Source organism: Saprolegnia diclina (assembly GCF_000281045.1).
Source record: "Saprolegnia diclina VS20 unplaced genomic scaffold supercont1.84, whole genome shotgun sequence".
Lineage (NCBI taxonomy): Eukaryota > Oomycota > Saprolegniomycetes > Saprolegniales > Saprolegniaceae > Saprolegnia > Saprolegnia diclina.
The window spans coordinates 24,497-38,179 of NW_008246151.1; the positions used below are offsets into that span (position 1 = coordinate 24,497).

Below are 13,683 nucleotides of genomic sequence, written 5' to 3' on the forward strand. Positions count from 1 at the left end.
GTCGAAGGATTGTGTGGCCATTGGCGCTCTACTGCATAGTGTATTATTAAAAAGGAGGATCTTGGAGGGCGCGCCCGCGACAAGGCGCTGACGTGACTCCGGACCGACACGACTCGCGCCAGAGTTACCACCGGTGCAATCCATCACCTGAGCGTACTGTGTAGTTCCGGTAGTGGCATAGTGCACTGTACTGCAAAGCTACTGTATGAAGTGCCACGTTGTACAACGAACGCCGGTAGGACAAGGGCTGGGCGGCCTTGGTGGGACCATGCATTCGCGAAGAAGCAATGTGCGAATCGAGTGCAACGGGGGTCGCATTGACTGTACAAGGTGTCTTTGACTTCTATTATTTTGGACTAGGATAAATCAGGACGCTTCGGCTCATGCGCTGCTCTCGTTGAACGTGATGAGCTCGGACGTGGTCTCGACGAGCGAGTCGGGGAGGTTGTCGGCGCCGAGGAGTGGTCGGAACTCGCGGTAAATCGCTTGGATAAACGCCTCGATGTTGTCCGAGTAGCAAGTGAGGAGCATCTCGAGGAGCGACACCACTCCGCGGTTGCCGTCGTCGCTGCCCGGCGACGGCGGCGTCCCCGGCACGTGGATCGCGGGGACGTAGACCTTGCGGTACATCTTGCAGCGCGACTGGGTCTCGGTGAGGTACTCGCTCGTTATATATAAGGTCTCGCGGGACCGCAGCACGCCGCTTGTCGGCAGCGACGTCTCGTCGTCGTACATTGAGTTGATGACGACCGCAAATTGCTTGGGAAAGGTGTAGCCCTTGGCGGCAAACTCGGCGTGGATCTCGGGCAGCCCCGGCATGGTGGTGACGCGGCGGAAGAGTTGGCCCGTGCCTTCAAAGATTTCGATGGGCTCAACGTAGCCGTTGGCCGTGCGCCGGGGCTCACGCACCGTGACGACCCGCTCGAGCGCCCTTCCCAGCAGCTTGTACGGCGCGTTGACCACCATGCTCACCGAGACGTCGAGGGCCACGTGGCAGCCGTCGTTGCGCACGACGATTTGCTTCCACGTGTCGGCCGCGTCGAGGAGCCCGTGCTTCTTGAAAACGTCGTTGAGCTGACTCACTTGGGCGTCCATGAGCTCGGTGAACTGTGCGAGGCGGCGGTGCGGCTCTTTCGAGAGCGGCGCCATGGGACCTTCAATACCAGGCATGAGCGGCCAGCTGGTCAGCGTCGGGCGCTCGGCCAAGACGCCTTGGAGGTCGGCGAGGATCGCTAGCTGCTGCGTGAGCACGTTCTTGAGCTTTGTGTTTTCGATCATCGACTCTTGGCGCTCGAGCGCCTGGCGCCGGGCAAAGCCTTCCCACACCGACTTGCTCGTGCGGTGGCGCTTGGCCTTCTCGAGACTCTCGATGCGCTCGGAGAGTTCTTGCCGCTTGCGCGTCAGGAAGGCCATCTCGTCGTTGTAGCGTGCCTTGGCGCGGTCATGGCGCAGCTTGCGGTCGCTGGGCGGCTTACCGCCGCTGCTGGCCGGCGACGTCGGCTTGGGCTCGTACGCCGGGCTCGGCGCCGGGTTGAGGAGCGAGTGCAACGAGAGCACGGCCGTCGTGTTCATCCTGCGCGGATTACGTAATGAGCTTCCAAATGGAACTCCTATCGCTGCTCCTTGCTGGCGGACCGAGCCAAATCCGCGTGCTACGGTATTACGCCGTCGTTTGGCATATAAATTGTAGCTTGCCTTTACAAGATTGTTCCACGTTACTTGCCCGATGCTTTTACCTGGACACAAAGGGAAAGTAACGCGTTAAATGCGTACAATGTGTTGGTACAGTGAAAGGGCGTACGAACGGGTGTCAGAACCTTGCCGGCGTGTTTACCCAAAACCTTATCTTTGCCGCGCCCACTGTGGCGCCGCATCAAGAAGAAGCTTTGCGACGTGCACCCAGCAGCTTCCAGGTGCGAATCCAACGCAGTCTAGCTCCCAGTCGCGACGTGTACGAAGCCGCGCTCGCTTTGGCCACAACGCAGGGGGGCGATCGTGTCAGCGTCCGTCCGAGGGCCGACCAACTGATTACGATGCCCCCGCCGGCGTCGAATCTGCGTCCAGATTGCCTCTCTCCCACACGCGTCGGACCTTGCTGCGACGTCGTCTCGTCGTCGAATGTATTCGATACAATCTACTTGCTTTTTGTATGCATTTTCAAAAAAAGCGCCAGGAGGTGATGGCCGGCGACCAGGCTCACCATCACGTTGACGCGATGCTTTGTCGGTCCGAGTCGAGAGAAAGGGCAGCCATTACGCATGTGTGGTCAGCACACCATGCAATCCGCGCGCGACGCCGGCGACGAGCATGCGGAGCCGACGATGACCAAGTATGCGGAGCCAGCGACGATGACCAAGTATGCGGAGCCGCCGCCGAAAGATCGGGCGAACCGTACACTGATGGAGACACGAGATCCAGCGCGATGAGGTGATCATCATTGATAATTATGGTTGAAGGTGATTAAGTCGCCTTGGGACTCGACGAGGTCGCGCGGCGACCGCAGCACTCGGTGCAGCGCTTTCGTCAACACCTCGATCGAGTCGCCGTAGCACGAGAGGAGCTTCTCGACAAGGTCGCCACCCGCATTCGCATCGAGCGGGATGTGCACGTGTCGGAACGACTTCCAGCGGGCGTCGCCGCCTTCGCAGCGCTCGACTGTTGTAAAGATGACGTCGCGGACGATGACCGTGTCGGGTGGCAGCGGGAAGAGGGCGTCGTGGCCAATCGCTTGCTGCACAAAGGCGTGGCCTCCGTCGACACTCCGATAGCTCTTGGTCGCAAGGTGTGTGTTGATTGCGCGCTGCCCTGGCACCGCGTACACGCGCTCAAGCAAGTGCGTAGTCGCGTCAAACGACTCGAGCAACTAGAGTGGACGTAGGACATGATGATGGTGACGAAGGAAACGCGCACCTGCGCGGAGCCGTTGCTGACGACGCGGCGCTGGGCCGGCGCAAAGATTTCGCAGAGCGCGTCGCCGACGGCGCTGGGTGAGGCATGCACGAGGAGGTTGTACGAGATCTCGAGTGCGATCTCGTGGCGGCCCTGGCGCACGACGATCTGCTTCCACGTGTCGAGGGACGACGTCAGCCCGTGCTTTTGGTACGTCGCCGGCAGCTGCGCAAACTGCTGGTCCAAGACCGCGTGGACTGTGGCGCGGCGCGCGCTCGGGTCTAAACTGAGGCTCACGACAGCGCTCGGGTCCAACGACGGCAGCTGCTACACATAGCGCGTCAGATCGGCGGACTTGAGTGTACCATGGCGTCGTACGAGGAGGTCGTGCCGGTCCTGCGCGAGGACGCCTTGGAGGCGCTGGAGCAGCTCCATGTGCAACTCGATCTGGTGCTTGAGCTTTGTGTTTTCGCGCAGCGCTTCTTGGTGCTCGATGACTTGGCGCCGCGCAAAGCCTTCCCAGACCGACTGCGACTTGCGCGGGCCAGCGCGCGCCGTTGTCAGCGCCTCGAGCTGCTCTGTGAGCTCGGCCAGCTTGGCGCGGAGGGATGCAACCTCGTCGTCGTAGCGCTGCTTGGCGCGCTCGTGGCGCAGCTTGCGGTCCGAGGCCGCGGCGTCCGGGTTGAGAAGCCCCGCGATCTTGCCCTGTCGCGGCATGGCCACACTTGAATACTCCGGAGTAATGCCAACTGATCCGGCTCTCTCTACCAGTCACGCAGCTGGCCTGATACGGGACCAGTCCTCGGGCGCCACAATCGTCCTCCGGGCGTCGTACACATCGCGTCAACCTTGGGTTGTACGATCGAAACAGTGTTGATCTAGTAGAGCTTATAGTTATCTTAGCCTTCGTACAAAAGCCATCGCAGTTGGTGGTTGTCCTGCGTTTTGGTTCGGGCGAGCGACTGCACGACGCTCTCGAGCGCATCAATGACGTTGTCCATGCTGGCCGCAAAGGACGCCATGAGCTCGCGCTGCAGTTCTCCCAGCGCCGGCGTGTCGCGTACAGGCGGCGGCAGGCGCACGCAGCGAAACATCTTCCACTGGCAGACATCGCGGGTCGCAAACTCGAGCGCTTCGTACTTGGTCTCTGTGTACGGCACGTCGCAGTGATCGGCTTCGATCGTCTGCTCGACAAAGACAATGCGGTCGTGGAGCGCGGTGCACTTGCGCGCGAACCGCCGCCGGTACGTCTCACCAGCGACGCAGTGCACATGTTGGCCAATGTGGCACGACGCATCCAGAATTTCAAGAATCTAAAACAGTGTAATGAGCTATCGCATCTCGACGGTATCAATAAGCTTACCTCGATCGAGCGGTTCTCGACGTGGAGCGGTTGCTTGGGCGTGTAAATGCAGCTCATGGCGTCGCCCACGTCGGCGAAACCCGCGTGGACGGTGAGGCAGGTCGAGATCTCGAGCACGATATCGCCTGTCGCGGTATCGACACGCGATACGATTTGCTTCCACGAGTCGTGCTGGCAGTCGAGCCCGTGCTTGCGGAAGGTCGACGGCAGCAGCGCGCGTTGGGCGTCGAGGCGCTCGTGCAGCGTCACGTTCGACCAGTTGCGCGGGAGCGCGACGTGGTCAAGGACGAGGTCGTCGTCCATATGTGGCATCGTCGCCGGCTCGACGACCGCGCGCAGCCGAGCAAGGACGTCGGCGTGGTGCTGCAGTACCTTCTTGAGCTGCGCGTTCTCAAAGACGGCGGCCTGGCGCTCGAGGGCCTGGCGGCGCGCAAAGCCTTCCCAGACCGACTTGCTCGAGCGGAGCTTGCGCGCGTACTCGAGTGTCTCGAGCTCCATCGTGAGCGCATACTGCTGGCGGCGCAGCGCGTCCATCTCGGTCTCGTAGCGGACTTTGGCGAGGCGGTGGCGGCCCTTACGCTCGACCGAGCTCTGCGACGGCGTCAGCGGGTTCAAAAGCGCCTCCATGACGCCAAATCAATTCTGTCCAATGCATCGCGAGACAGACGGCGATGTCAGATCCGGCAACCTGCTCGGTGGGACAAGCGCAACGTATCTCGCCAATGACTCAGGACGCCGCCGGCGTAGTCAAGTCGCGCTGGATCTCATCGCTGGATCTCAATAACGTAACAATGATACGGAAACCATTTTTTTTAGTGCGTTGGCGACAGCCTTGTCTGGTTGAGTTGAATGAGCTCGCCCGCCGGCTCGACGAGGTCCGAGTTGGGTGCGAGCCCTGCGACGCCCGGGAGCACGTCCCGCATGCGACCCATGAGGATCTCAATGTTGTCCGAGTAGCAGTGCAAGAGCAGCTCGACGAGCGCGCCGATGGGGACCGGCACCTGCGCCGTGACCGACGCCGGAATGTGCACGCGGCGCACCATCTTCCAGCGCGATTGCGTCGCATTGAGCGGCTCGGCGCTCGCGTAAATGTGCTCGCGGGACCGCAGCGCCTGCGGAGGGTACGGCACCAGGTCGTCGTCCATGACCGACGCGAGCACAAACTTGGCGTGGTCTTCATCTAGGCGCGCGCCCCGACAAGCAAAGTGGGCGACCACTTCCGGGAGGTTGGTGATGGCAAAGATGCGCTGGATGTAGACCGAGTGCGGATCGAATCGCTCGAGAAACTAAAAACTCGCACATTGGACTAGAGAATATGGTGCGAATGCGTACCTTGACCCGGCCGTTGCGGACTCCCAGATCTTCAGCAGGGATGTAGATGATGGTCATGGCGTCGGCGAGGACGCGGGCGGGGACGTGCACGACCAAGCTGAAGCTCACGTCCAGCACGACCTCGTGGGTCGCCTCGTCCATGCGCACGACGACCTGCTTCCACGTGTCGAGCGTGTCGATGAGCCCAAACTTGCGGTACGTCTCGTCGAGGCGGGCCAGCTCGAAGGTCATGACGCGCTCAAACTCGGCCGCGCGCGTCGCCGGGTCCTTTGGGAAGCGCACGATCGATGCGTCGTTCGTCGGCAGCACCGGCCACGTCTAGACCTTGATGTGAGACGGATGGCAGATCGAATGGCACGTACGAGAAGCTGCGGGCGCTGCGAGAGGACGGCTTCGAGGCCCTTGATGATCGAGAGCTGCTGCGTGAGCACGCCCTTGAGCTTGGAGTTTTCGAGCTGCGCCTCTTGGCGCTCGAGCGCTTGGCGCCGGGCGAAGCCTTCCCAGACCGACGCCGTCGACTCTGTCTTGCGCTTCTTGGAGCGCTCGAGGCCGTCGAGCTGGCCCTGGAGCTCCTTGCTCTTCACCTGGAGGTACGAGACCTCTTCCATGTACCTCGCCTTGGCGCGGTCATGGCGCCGCTTCCGGTCGTTGGGCTCCTTGGCGCCGTCGGAGCTTGTGTTGCCATCGCCGTCCTCGGTCGGGTTCAGGAGCGACTTCAATGAGAACATGATGGCCAAAGGGTTACTGTCGGATCATCCGGTCGCCCAATGTCAAGCCATGCGGTCCGAAACGGTCCCAAAATAGGCCATCTGGATCAGGATAGTTCCGAAACGTCCGTGGCAAATCCAGGCTCTCGATCTGCCCGGATCACATGTCATGAGGCATCGCTCGGGGAGCACTGCTAGCATGAAGCTAGCGACGAAAGGGGGCTATTGCATTGCTCTTGCTGTCGTTGTGGACCCTCCTGCGCTTGGAGTCAGTTATACGATCTACTAAACCGAGCGGGCTCTTAAAGCACTTTGAAACTGGCTTTGCACGACCAGAAATCCGGAATAAGCCAAATGAAGAAGCCAGCGGCGGTGCAATGGCAGGGCACAAGCAAGAGATACGTGGCGACGACCGAGCTCTCGCTGTCGTTGTTAATCAATCGACGCGTCTAGTCGACTTGTGACTCCAAGTACGCACTTGCGAATCGACATTGGCGTGTGATTGGTCGAAATTGCCGGATAATTCGGCAAAGACGCGCGTTTGATTGGCCGTGTTGTCGACCGCAATGCCCATTTCGCACCGACCGATTGACTAACAAGTTCGAGGAAGGAAGCTCGATGGCGCTGCTAATGACATGGGGCGAGACCCGCGCCATGAACGGGCTCTTCGATGGCATGTACACGTCGTACGTCGTCCTCATCGTTGTGCTCTACGTCGTCGTCAAGTTCGCCCTCCACGAGATCACGTACGGGACTGCAAGCGACCATCGATGGTCACCACCCTGCGTAGCCCACCGCGCAGCGAGAAGGAAGCCAGCTCGAAGCGGTCGCGCGAGATCGACAACAGCGTGCTCTACCCATACGGCGTGGCGGAGATGCAGGTGCGCTTGCCGTTGTCATCAAAGCCTTCAAGCCGCTGCGCGTAGGGCAAGCGGCCGTACATGGAAGACCGCTACGTGGCCGTGGGCACGCTCAACGGTACGCCTTGCGCGACTATGCATTGCTCGATGCCATGGCGCCCAACGTAGGCGACGCGACGGCTTCGTTCTATGGCGTCTTTGACGGCCATGGCGGCGACGGCGCGTCCGAGTACTGCGCCGAGGTGCTCTGCAACAACGTGATCCAAGACCCGATGTACGCCAAGTACCCGAAGGAGGCGCTGACCAAGGGCTTTCTGCGCACGGATGAGGATGTACGACGCTTGCATCAGGAAGAACCGTACTTTGACCTATTGGGCTAGTACACGCAAGTCGCCAACCGCCGCAACCGCGACGACGGCACGACCGCTGTCACGGTGCTCGCGCAGCGCGACACGATCTACGTGGCCAACGGTGCGCCCTCTTTTCATATCTCGGAGCTGACAACGAGCGCAGTCGGTGACTCGCGGGCCGTTCTCATCAAGAAGGACGGCGACGCCATCGCCCTCTCCAACGACCACAAGGTACGCGCCTCTCCGATCTGTGTCGTCTTAGCTGCCTGTAGCCCAACCGCCCGGACGAGCGCGAGCGCGTCACCAACATGGGCGGCCACGTCATTTTCTGGGGCGTCTGGCGCGTCGAAGGCATCCTGGCCGTCTCTCGGTACTCTGCAAATCTGCAGTGCATTGCTGATTCGGGGACTAGAGCGATCGGTGACCGCATGCTCAAGCCCTACGTGATTGCCGAGCCCGAGATCACGGAGCACGAGCGCTGCGCCGATGACGCGTACCTCGTCCTCGCCTCGGACGGCGTGTGGTAGACGACGCCGCTGCAAGTGCCCACTGGATTCATTCTTCCTTAGGGACGTGCTCTCGAACGCCGAGGTGGCGCGCATGGTGCTGCAAGCCGACTCGATCCACGTACGTGAGCCATCTACGAGAGGCGTACATACGAGCACGATATCTGTAGCTGGCCGCCAAGACCATCATGGAGAGCGCGTATCAGCGCGGCAGCCTCGACAACATTTGCGCGATGGTGCTCGATCTGCAACCCAACGGCAGCCCTGCGCCAAAGAGCCCCAAGGTGTCGTCCGGCGGGCTCACGGAAGTGCTGCAAGCCGACGACGACGAGGACGAAGAGGACGACGCGACAATGACGGGTGCCGATGGCATGGTCACGGCGCCGCTCGACTAGATGAGATCGCATTACCCACTAGGTTCATATAGGAGTCGTATATTGAAGAAGAATCAAAGAGCCGCAGGACCCAATTCTCTCATTCGTCGTCGTCATGCTGCGGCTTGAAGAGCAGCTCATGCCGGAACCGGTCCGGCACGACGCCGCCCTGGGTGAAGACAGCCTCGGTCATGAAGCGCTGCGCCTTGAGCCCGTCCTGTTCTTTCGTCCACTTGGTGCGAATCACTTCCATCTCTTCGGGCGCCGGGCAGTTACCCTTGAGCTCCCGCGGCGCCGCAAACTCGGTCGGCGTTGCGCTGTTGGCGTGCGTCGACCGCTGCAGCGAGATCCACGTCGACGGCGACGCGTCACGGTCCGCGCCCACAATGTTGTTGTAGTCGTAGCGCGGGTTCATGCTCGGCTGGAGGCCCGCGCCGAAGGCCGGGCGCGGCGCGCCGTGGTTCATTTGGTCTTGCGTCGACGTGACGTACATGGCCGACGAGAGGCCCTTAGCCTTGGGCACGCCCGGCCGGTACGCCTCCTCGACAAAGTTGCCCACGAGCGTACTGCACTCGTACGACCGCTTCCCGCCCCGGAGGATGTTGGAGCCGCCGCCGCTGTGCCGGTTGATGCTCATCGAGGTCTGTTGCAGAAATGGAGCTATTTTCAGCATCCGTCGCATTTACCGGCAGCCTCGCCCAGCAGCAGCATCTGCCACGCAAGACGAGGCCAATATCAAGCTCTTCTTCTTCCTCCTCCACCGGCGACCTCAGCAGTACGTGGCAAAGCTACGTGGCAAGCCAGCAAGGGTGGTGTTGCCAAGGGTACTTGATCGAAGGGTTTAATTTTAAAATGATAGCTCTCTCACAGCAAGGTATTATTTTAAAACAACTGCCGAAAGTGATTTAAATGAAGGGTGGCAAGGTCCATGTGCCTTGGATTTTGTATAGGAATACCTTTATGAAGGGCCTTCATTAACGTAGCGCGGGTTGCCACGTAGCGCACTTTCCGAAAAACGCCCAAGTCCAAAATGCTCAACGTGTCGCTGCCGCAAGCCATCTTCCTCCCGCCGCTGCTCATCATCCTCGCGTCCATCTCGCTCGTGACCTTCCAGAACCTCTACTCGACGCTCACGGCCTGTACGCACCTCGCTTGCCCATGGAGGCTCATGCTGCTGCCTGTAGATGCCACCAAGTACTCGTCCAACGACATCATCAAGACCCTCAAGCCTGGTACGCATGCTGCTACGTGGCTTGCCTCATGGCGCGCATTAGGGCTCGTCCAGGTCAAGAACTTTCTCGAGCACGTCCTCGGGAAGGCGTCGGCCTTCAAGTTCAACCTCCAGCACGTGCTGCTCATGGTCATTGTGTTTGTGCTGATCGCCATCTTCAACGAGCTTTCGCAAGCCAACGCGCTCAAGGAGAAGGAGCTCAAGCTTCTGCGCGCGGCCAACAAGAAGGCTGCGGACGACGAGGCCAAGAAAACCAAGTAATTCACATCGGCTTTCTTCACGGTTTTACGGCGTGGGATACGACTTGAGCTCTAAACGAGCTCCTCCACACGCAACTACTGCAGCTTCCCAGACGGCGTCTTTGGGATCGTCTTGGAGCAGCACGACGTTGGCGCAAGGCAGGCGGTTGCGCAATGGACGCGCAGAGCGACGCGTTCGTGGCGTGCGCTGGACGTTCTCCTTGAGCTCAGCCACAACGACGACCGCATCGTCCAGTGCACATACCGAAATGCAGCCGGGACGCTCGCCTCGATGATCTGGGGCAGACGACGCGGCGGTCTAGTGTAGGGATGCGCTTGAGACGAAGTAGAAGCGCCCGCAGCGGTGGAGGAGCCCGACGCCTTGATTCCTTTTCATCCATCAGCATCTCGCCTCTAGTGCGCAGGCACATGGGAACGGGCTCGCGTCTCGTCGTCGCGCTGCCAGTAGCCCTTGGTGATGCTGTCGCCCGCGAGCCAGATCGAACAGAAGGAGTGTAGCCGGGGGTACCCACACGGCGTGGGCGCAACAGTACTTTCGTACCCCGGGGCATGGTTTTGGGCGCTTTTTGCGTTCGAGCGCGTGGCGATCGATTTAATCGTATGACCGAAAAGTTGGCGTCGTTTCCGAAGGTAGCGTCGTTTCGAGTGCAATGACGTGGGGAATTCCAACGCTCAGAAGACCGCAGCGACGCACGGGATGCTCAGAAGACGAAGACGCCAAGCAACTAGTACATTAGTACACTGCAGTTGAACTCTGCGGTTGTTTCAGAAAGCGAGCTGGATTTCGCGCCCAAATGCATTCGACAGCGTTGCACAAAAGCCCCTCGATGAGCAGTCCCTTACCCTTGCCCAAGAGTCTTGGACACGGGTGAATAAGACATTTCTTGTTGTCCTTGGGCGCAAGCCGAGCACATCAACTTGCCGTCGGGCGGTAATGCTGAGCAGCGAGGGTGAGCAACTTGCAGTGTCGTTGTGATAATTCCATCACAGACAAATTTTGGCGCTCGTGCCGCTCGGTTGTTGCATTCTGTGAGGATTGTTGTGAGTAACATGGCTCACGCTCTGAACAGCGCTCTGAGCTTATAGACTCCGTACGACAAACTGCTCGCGGAGCCTCGACAAGCCTTGACGAGCGCCGGTGCTCTCCCTACGCATTGGTCGCGTCTTGCTCGTCACTGGGTGTAGGAAATGGCCAACGTTCAAGGCCGCAACGTGCATCACAGTCAGTCGACCCTCTGCGTGACGGCTCGGTTCCTCCGTCCATACCTTCCTCGGGAGAGATGTTACAACTCACGTGGCTGCATCTCCACGGTAAAAAGCCCTGCAAATTCGCTGGATATCTCTGCATCGGCCGCTACTCACCACCACGCGGTACGTCGATGCGCGCAGGTTTTACCCATTTGACGTGCTCCGTCCATGCGCTCTGCCCTGCACGAACAAACGTCCATACAAACACCAAGAGAGCCACGACGTCCTCGATCAAGATCCCAAGTTGCACTTTCTCAAACTGCACACGGGGTCGGACTCACACGTTGGTCGCAACACTGTGCAGCATTTAGCAATTTCCCTCGCACCATGAAGACGTCTTTTGTTGCTGTCGCCGTGGTCGCTGCGCTCGCCGCCTTTGGTGATGCGGCTCCGATGCAAGCCGGGTCGTGCGCTGCGGCCAAGTGCCCACCCGTCGGCGGCAACTTTTGCTCGGCGTCGTCCGTGTCACCGGCGGCATTTACGACCAACTTCAAGAACGAGTGCGAGTGCCTCAAGGCCAAGTGCCTGGACAAGAAGGTGCAGTGCTACGCCAAGGCGCCCAAGTGCGACCCCAAGGCGCTCCTCGAGCTCAAGGACCAGGCTGTCACAAGGATCTCGCCGGTCTGCGCCTCGAACGGCGTCACGTACGACAACTACTTCCAATTGAAGGTCGGCCGCGCGCTCGACCCATCGATTCAGTTTCTCATCACGGGCAAGTGCCCGACGACGATCGCCAAGTGCGTCAAGAAGAAGTGTCCGTCGACGCGCGAAAAGATCTGCGCGCTCGAAGCGGCGGGGAAGGCGCCCGTGTTCTACCAGAACCAGTGCTATTACGACATTGGACTCTGCCTCAACCCCAAGCTCACCGTCTCCAAGGTCTGCCCCAAGTCCAAGAAGACCAAGTCGCTCTCGGCCGACGCCAGCTTTGCGCTCACTGCTGGCGGCAACGAGACGACGACCGCGCCGACGCCCGCTTCGGGCTCTGGCTCGAGCAGCGAGGAGGACGAACCGGCGGGCGACGAGATTGTCTGGTCGGACGCGGACGAGTTTTACGTGGGCGAAGACCTCATGGCGCAGTTTGAATCCAACACGACGGGCTCGGGCTCGAGCAACGGCACCATCACGACGCCAACCAACAAGACGACGACGGCGCCGAACACCAAGCCGAGCTCGGCCGCAACGACGATGGTGTCGCTCACTGCGCTCGCTGTCACTGCATTGGCCCTTGTCTAACTGTCTATAAACTAATCTCTCTCTTCTTGCGTGGGCAGTCTTATCAACGGGTCACTGGGGACGCCGATGAGCCGCCACGACCGGATCGAACCCAGCTCTGGATGAAAACAATGTTGCGAGGCGAGATGCGAATACTGTGAATGAGCTGTCGACCGGGCCACTCGGGCGTAAATTGACGTCTGTCAGGATTTGCTCCAAGCTTGGAGAGGCTGCTCACGCACCTCGGAATCTTCCTCATGAGAAAGTCCAAACGAATCCAACTGTGAGTGACGAGTGCAATGCGTGTCTACGCTCATACAAGACGCAAGTCTAAACGACCCGATCAAAACGCCTCGGTTGGTTGGTGCGAGCTTCGTCCGAGGACTGTTAGGAAGAGGTGGCAACACGCTGCGGCTCGGCGTCCAGGCGGCAGTACATGCACCCGCTCGTTTCAGCAACTTGTTCCCGTTGTTCCGCTTCTCCAAAAGGAAATATGCTCGTGGGAAAGAGGCTCTTCGCCGATCCCACTGCTCGCAACCCGGACAAAAGATCTGATTGTTGGGCGCCACAACCCTTTTTGTACCACAAGGAATCTTGGGAAAGTCCACATCGCGGGATTAGGGTTACACCTTAGTCGGAAGACCCTCGAGACGTACTATGGAAGCAAGTGGCCGGCGTCGTTGCAGACGCATTAAGCTCGCATCGGCTCGAGCGAGCAGCGCTTGTTTGGACCTCGGTTTCTCTGGTTGAAGCAGTGTTTTGGTTTTGGACACTGGATCCTTACAACCGCAGAAAGGACAAACCTACTGTCGTGGCTGCTACAACCGCGGATCGTCCATTGCCGCGCGGTTGTGCTGAGGCGTTTGGTTCGAGTTTTCATTTTTCATTTTGCCATGCAGCTCTCGTTTGCACTTGTCCTGACCGCTGTTGTCGCCACGCTCGGGGCCGAAGCCAACGTCCTCCAAGCCGGGTCGTGCGCCATGTCGTGCAAGGGCCCCAAGACCGGGTTTTGCTCGGGCGTCGGCGCGCTTCCAACGGCGCTCTCAGCGACCACTTACAACAACGAGTGCGAGTGCCTCCAGGCCAAGTGCCTCAAGGGCAACGCGGTGCAGTGCTACGCCAAGCCGACCGCCGGCAAGTGCGACCCCAAGGCGCTCCTCAAGCTCAACGAACCCACCGCCAAGTCGCTCAAGCTCGTCTGCGGCTCCAACGGCGTCACGTACGACAACTACTTCCACCTCAAGGTCGCGCGCGAACTCGGCGGCATCCAGTTCCTCCAGACGGGCAAGTGCACGTCGCAGTACAAGACGTGCATGACCAACGTCAAGTGCTCCAACGAAGACAAGGTCGT

At 60.0% G+C, this 13,683-nt stretch overlaps 9 protein-coding genes across 9 annotated transcripts in view; 4 read left to right on the forward strand and 5 right to left on the reverse strand.

Moving 5' to 3' along the window:
* Positions 1 to 317: 317 nt before the first annotated feature.
* On the reverse strand, positions 318 to 1,737 carry SDRG_15083 (hypothetical protein). Its single transcript, XM_008621245.1, has one exon. The coding sequence runs from the start codon at positions 1,570 to 1,572 to the stop codon at positions 382 to 384; it is 1,191 nt and encodes a 396-aa protein (XP_008619467.1). The 5' UTR covers positions 1,573 to 1,737; the 3' UTR covers positions 318 to 381.
* A 676-nt stretch (positions 1,738 to 2,413) lies between these two features.
* SDRG_15084 (hypothetical protein) lies at positions 2,414 to 3,664 on the reverse strand. Its single transcript, XM_008621246.1, has 3 exons — positions 3,268 to 3,664; positions 2,911 to 3,216; positions 2,414 to 2,863 (listed from the first exon to the last, which is right to left on the reverse strand). Exons 1-3 carry the CDS (start codon positions 3,604 to 3,606, stop codon positions 2,435 to 2,437), a joined length of 1,074 nt encoding a protein of 357 aa, XP_008619468.1. The 5' UTR covers positions 3,607 to 3,664; the 3' UTR covers positions 2,414 to 2,434.
* Positions 3,665 to 3,750: 86 nt separating this feature from the next.
* SDRG_15085 (hypothetical protein) lies at positions 3,751 to 4,882 on the reverse strand. Its single transcript, XM_008621247.1, has 2 exons — positions 4,253 to 4,882; positions 3,751 to 4,202 (listed from the first exon to the last, which is right to left on the reverse strand). The coding sequence occupies exons 1-2, from the start codon at positions 4,877 to 4,879 to the stop codon at positions 3,789 to 3,791; spliced, it is 1,041 nt and encodes a 346-aa protein (XP_008619469.1). The 5' UTR covers positions 4,880 to 4,882; the 3' UTR covers positions 3,751 to 3,788.
* Positions 4,883 to 5,041: 159 nt separating this feature from the next.
* Positions 5,042 to 6,342, reverse strand: SDRG_15086 (hypothetical protein). Its single transcript, XM_008621248.1, has 3 exons — positions 5,947 to 6,342; positions 5,585 to 5,902; positions 5,042 to 5,538 (listed from the first exon to the last, which is right to left on the reverse strand). The coding sequence occupies exons 1-3, from the start codon at positions 6,310 to 6,312 to the stop codon at positions 5,065 to 5,067; spliced, it is 1,158 nt and encodes a 385-aa protein (XP_008619470.1). The 5' UTR covers positions 6,313 to 6,342; the 3' UTR covers positions 5,042 to 5,064.
* A 522-nt stretch (positions 6,343 to 6,864) lies between these two features.
* On the forward strand, positions 6,865 to 8,486 carry SDRG_15087 (hypothetical protein). Its single transcript, XM_008621249.1, has 10 exons — positions 6,865 to 7,037; positions 7,082 to 7,172; positions 7,218 to 7,269; positions 7,320 to 7,483; positions 7,532 to 7,622; positions 7,665 to 7,732; positions 7,774 to 7,871; positions 7,914 to 8,024; positions 8,071 to 8,128; positions 8,178 to 8,486. Exons 1-10 carry the CDS (start codon positions 6,910 to 6,912, stop codon positions 8,400 to 8,402), a joined length of 1,086 nt encoding a protein of 361 aa, XP_008619471.1. The 5' UTR covers positions 6,865 to 6,909; the 3' UTR covers positions 8,403 to 8,486.
* On the reverse strand, positions 8,482 to 9,063 carry SDRG_15088 (hypothetical protein; the record flags this gene model as incomplete). The annotated part of the gene is made up of 1 exon (XM_008621250.1): positions 8,482 to 9,063. One exon carries the CDS (start codon positions 9,061 to 9,063, stop codon positions 8,482 to 8,484), a length of 582 nt encoding a protein of 193 aa, XP_008619472.1.
* Positions 9,064 to 9,387: 324 nt separating this feature from the next.
* SDRG_15089 (hypothetical protein) lies at positions 9,388 to 9,895 on the forward strand. Its single transcript, XM_008621251.1, has 3 exons — positions 9,388 to 9,520; positions 9,566 to 9,613; positions 9,656 to 9,895. Exons 1-3 carry the CDS (start codon positions 9,412 to 9,414, stop codon positions 9,871 to 9,873), a joined length of 375 nt encoding a protein of 124 aa, XP_008619473.1. The 5' UTR covers positions 9,388 to 9,411; the 3' UTR covers positions 9,874 to 9,895.
* Positions 9,896 to 11,226: 1,331 nt separating this feature from the next.
* Positions 11,227 to 12,390, forward strand: SDRG_15090 (hypothetical protein). The gene has a single exon (XM_008621252.1). The coding sequence runs from the start codon at positions 11,289 to 11,291 to the stop codon at positions 12,351 to 12,353; it is 1,065 nt and encodes a 354-aa protein (XP_008619474.1). The 5' UTR covers positions 11,227 to 11,288; the 3' UTR covers positions 12,354 to 12,390.
* An 835-nt stretch (positions 12,391 to 13,225) lies between these two features.
* SDRG_15091 (hypothetical protein) overlaps positions 13,226 to 13,683 on the forward strand; it is a gene marked incomplete at both ends in the record, with an annotated part of 1,508 nt that continues 1,050 nt past the window's right edge. The window contains one exon of the mRNA XM_008621253.1: positions 13,226 to 13,678. Coding sequence (XP_008619475.1) covers positions 13,226 to 13,678 — 453 coding nt within the window. The remainder of the gene's footprint in view (positions 13,679 to 13,683) is intronic.

What these genes read in the sequence shown, in the direction of transcription:
- SDRG_15083 (XM_008621245.1), bottom strand. Translation starts at nt 1,572, where the DNA reads ATGAACACGACGGCCGTGCTCTCGTTGCACTCGCTCCTCAACCCGGCG.
- SDRG_15085 (XM_008621247.1), bottom strand. Translation starts at nt 4,879, where the DNA reads ATGGAGGCGCTTTTGAACCCGCTGACGCCGTCGCAGAGCTCGGTCGAG. An exon ending in TCGAGAACCGCTCGATCGAG is followed by an intron (nt 4,203 to 4,252) that starts GTAAGCTTATTG and finishes ACACTGTTTTAG; the next exon opens with ATTCTTGAAATTCTGGATGC.
- SDRG_15090 (XM_008621252.1), top strand. Translation starts at nt 11,289, where the DNA reads ATGCGCTCTGCCCTGCACGAACAAACGTCCATACAAACACCAAGAGAG.
- SDRG_15089 (XM_008621251.1), top strand. Translation starts at nt 9,412, where the DNA reads ATGCTCAACGTGTCGCTGCCGCAAGCCATCTTCCTCCCGCCGCTGCTC. An exon ending in CTACTCGACGCTCACGGCCT is followed by an intron (nt 9,521 to 9,565) that starts GTACGCACCTCG and finishes TGCTGCCTGTAG; the next exon opens with ATGCCACCAAGTACTCGTCC. An exon ending in CATCAAGACCCTCAAGCCTG is followed by an intron (nt 9,614 to 9,655) that starts GTACGCATGCTG and finishes GGCGCGCATTAG; the next exon opens with GGCTCGTCCAGGTCAAGAAC.
- SDRG_15084 (XM_008621246.1), bottom strand. Translation starts at nt 3,606, where the DNA reads ATGCCGCGACAGGGCAAGATCGCGGGGCTTCTCAACCCGGACGCCGCG. An exon ending in AGGACCGGCACGACCTCCTC is followed by an intron (nt 3,217 to 3,267) that starts GTACGACGCCAT and finishes CGCTATGTGTAG; the next exon opens with CAGCTGCCGTCGTTGGACCC. An exon ending in TCAGCAACGGCTCCGCGCAG is followed by an intron (nt 2,864 to 2,910) that starts GTGCGCGTTTCC and finishes CGTCCACTCTAG; the next exon opens with TTGCTCGAGTCGTTTGACGC.
- SDRG_15087 (XM_008621249.1), top strand. Translation starts at nt 6,910, where the DNA reads ATGGCGCTGCTAATGACATGGGGCGAGACCCGCGCCATGAACGGGCTC. An exon ending in TTCGCCCTCCACGAGATCAC is followed by an intron (nt 7,038 to 7,081) that starts GTACGGGACTGC and finishes CACCCTGCGTAG; the next exon opens with CCCACCGCGCAGCGAGAAGG. An exon ending in GGCCGTGGGCACGCTCAACG is followed by an intron (nt 7,270 to 7,319) that starts GTACGCCTTGCG and finishes CGCCCAACGTAG; the next exon opens with GCGACGCGACGGCTTCGTTC.
- SDRG_15086 (XM_008621248.1), bottom strand. Translation starts at nt 6,312, where the DNA reads ATGTTCTCATTGAAGTCGCTCCTGAACCCGACCGAGGACGGCGATGGC. An exon ending in CGCAGCGCCCGCAGCTTCTC is followed by an intron (nt 5,903 to 5,946) that starts GTACGTGCCATT and finishes ATCAAGGTCTAG; the next exon opens with ACGTGGCCGGTGCTGCCGAC. An exon ending in TCCGCAACGGCCGGGTCAAG is followed by an intron (nt 5,539 to 5,584) that starts GTACGCATTCGC and finishes GCGAGTTTTTAG; the next exon opens with TTTCTCGAGCGATTCGATCC.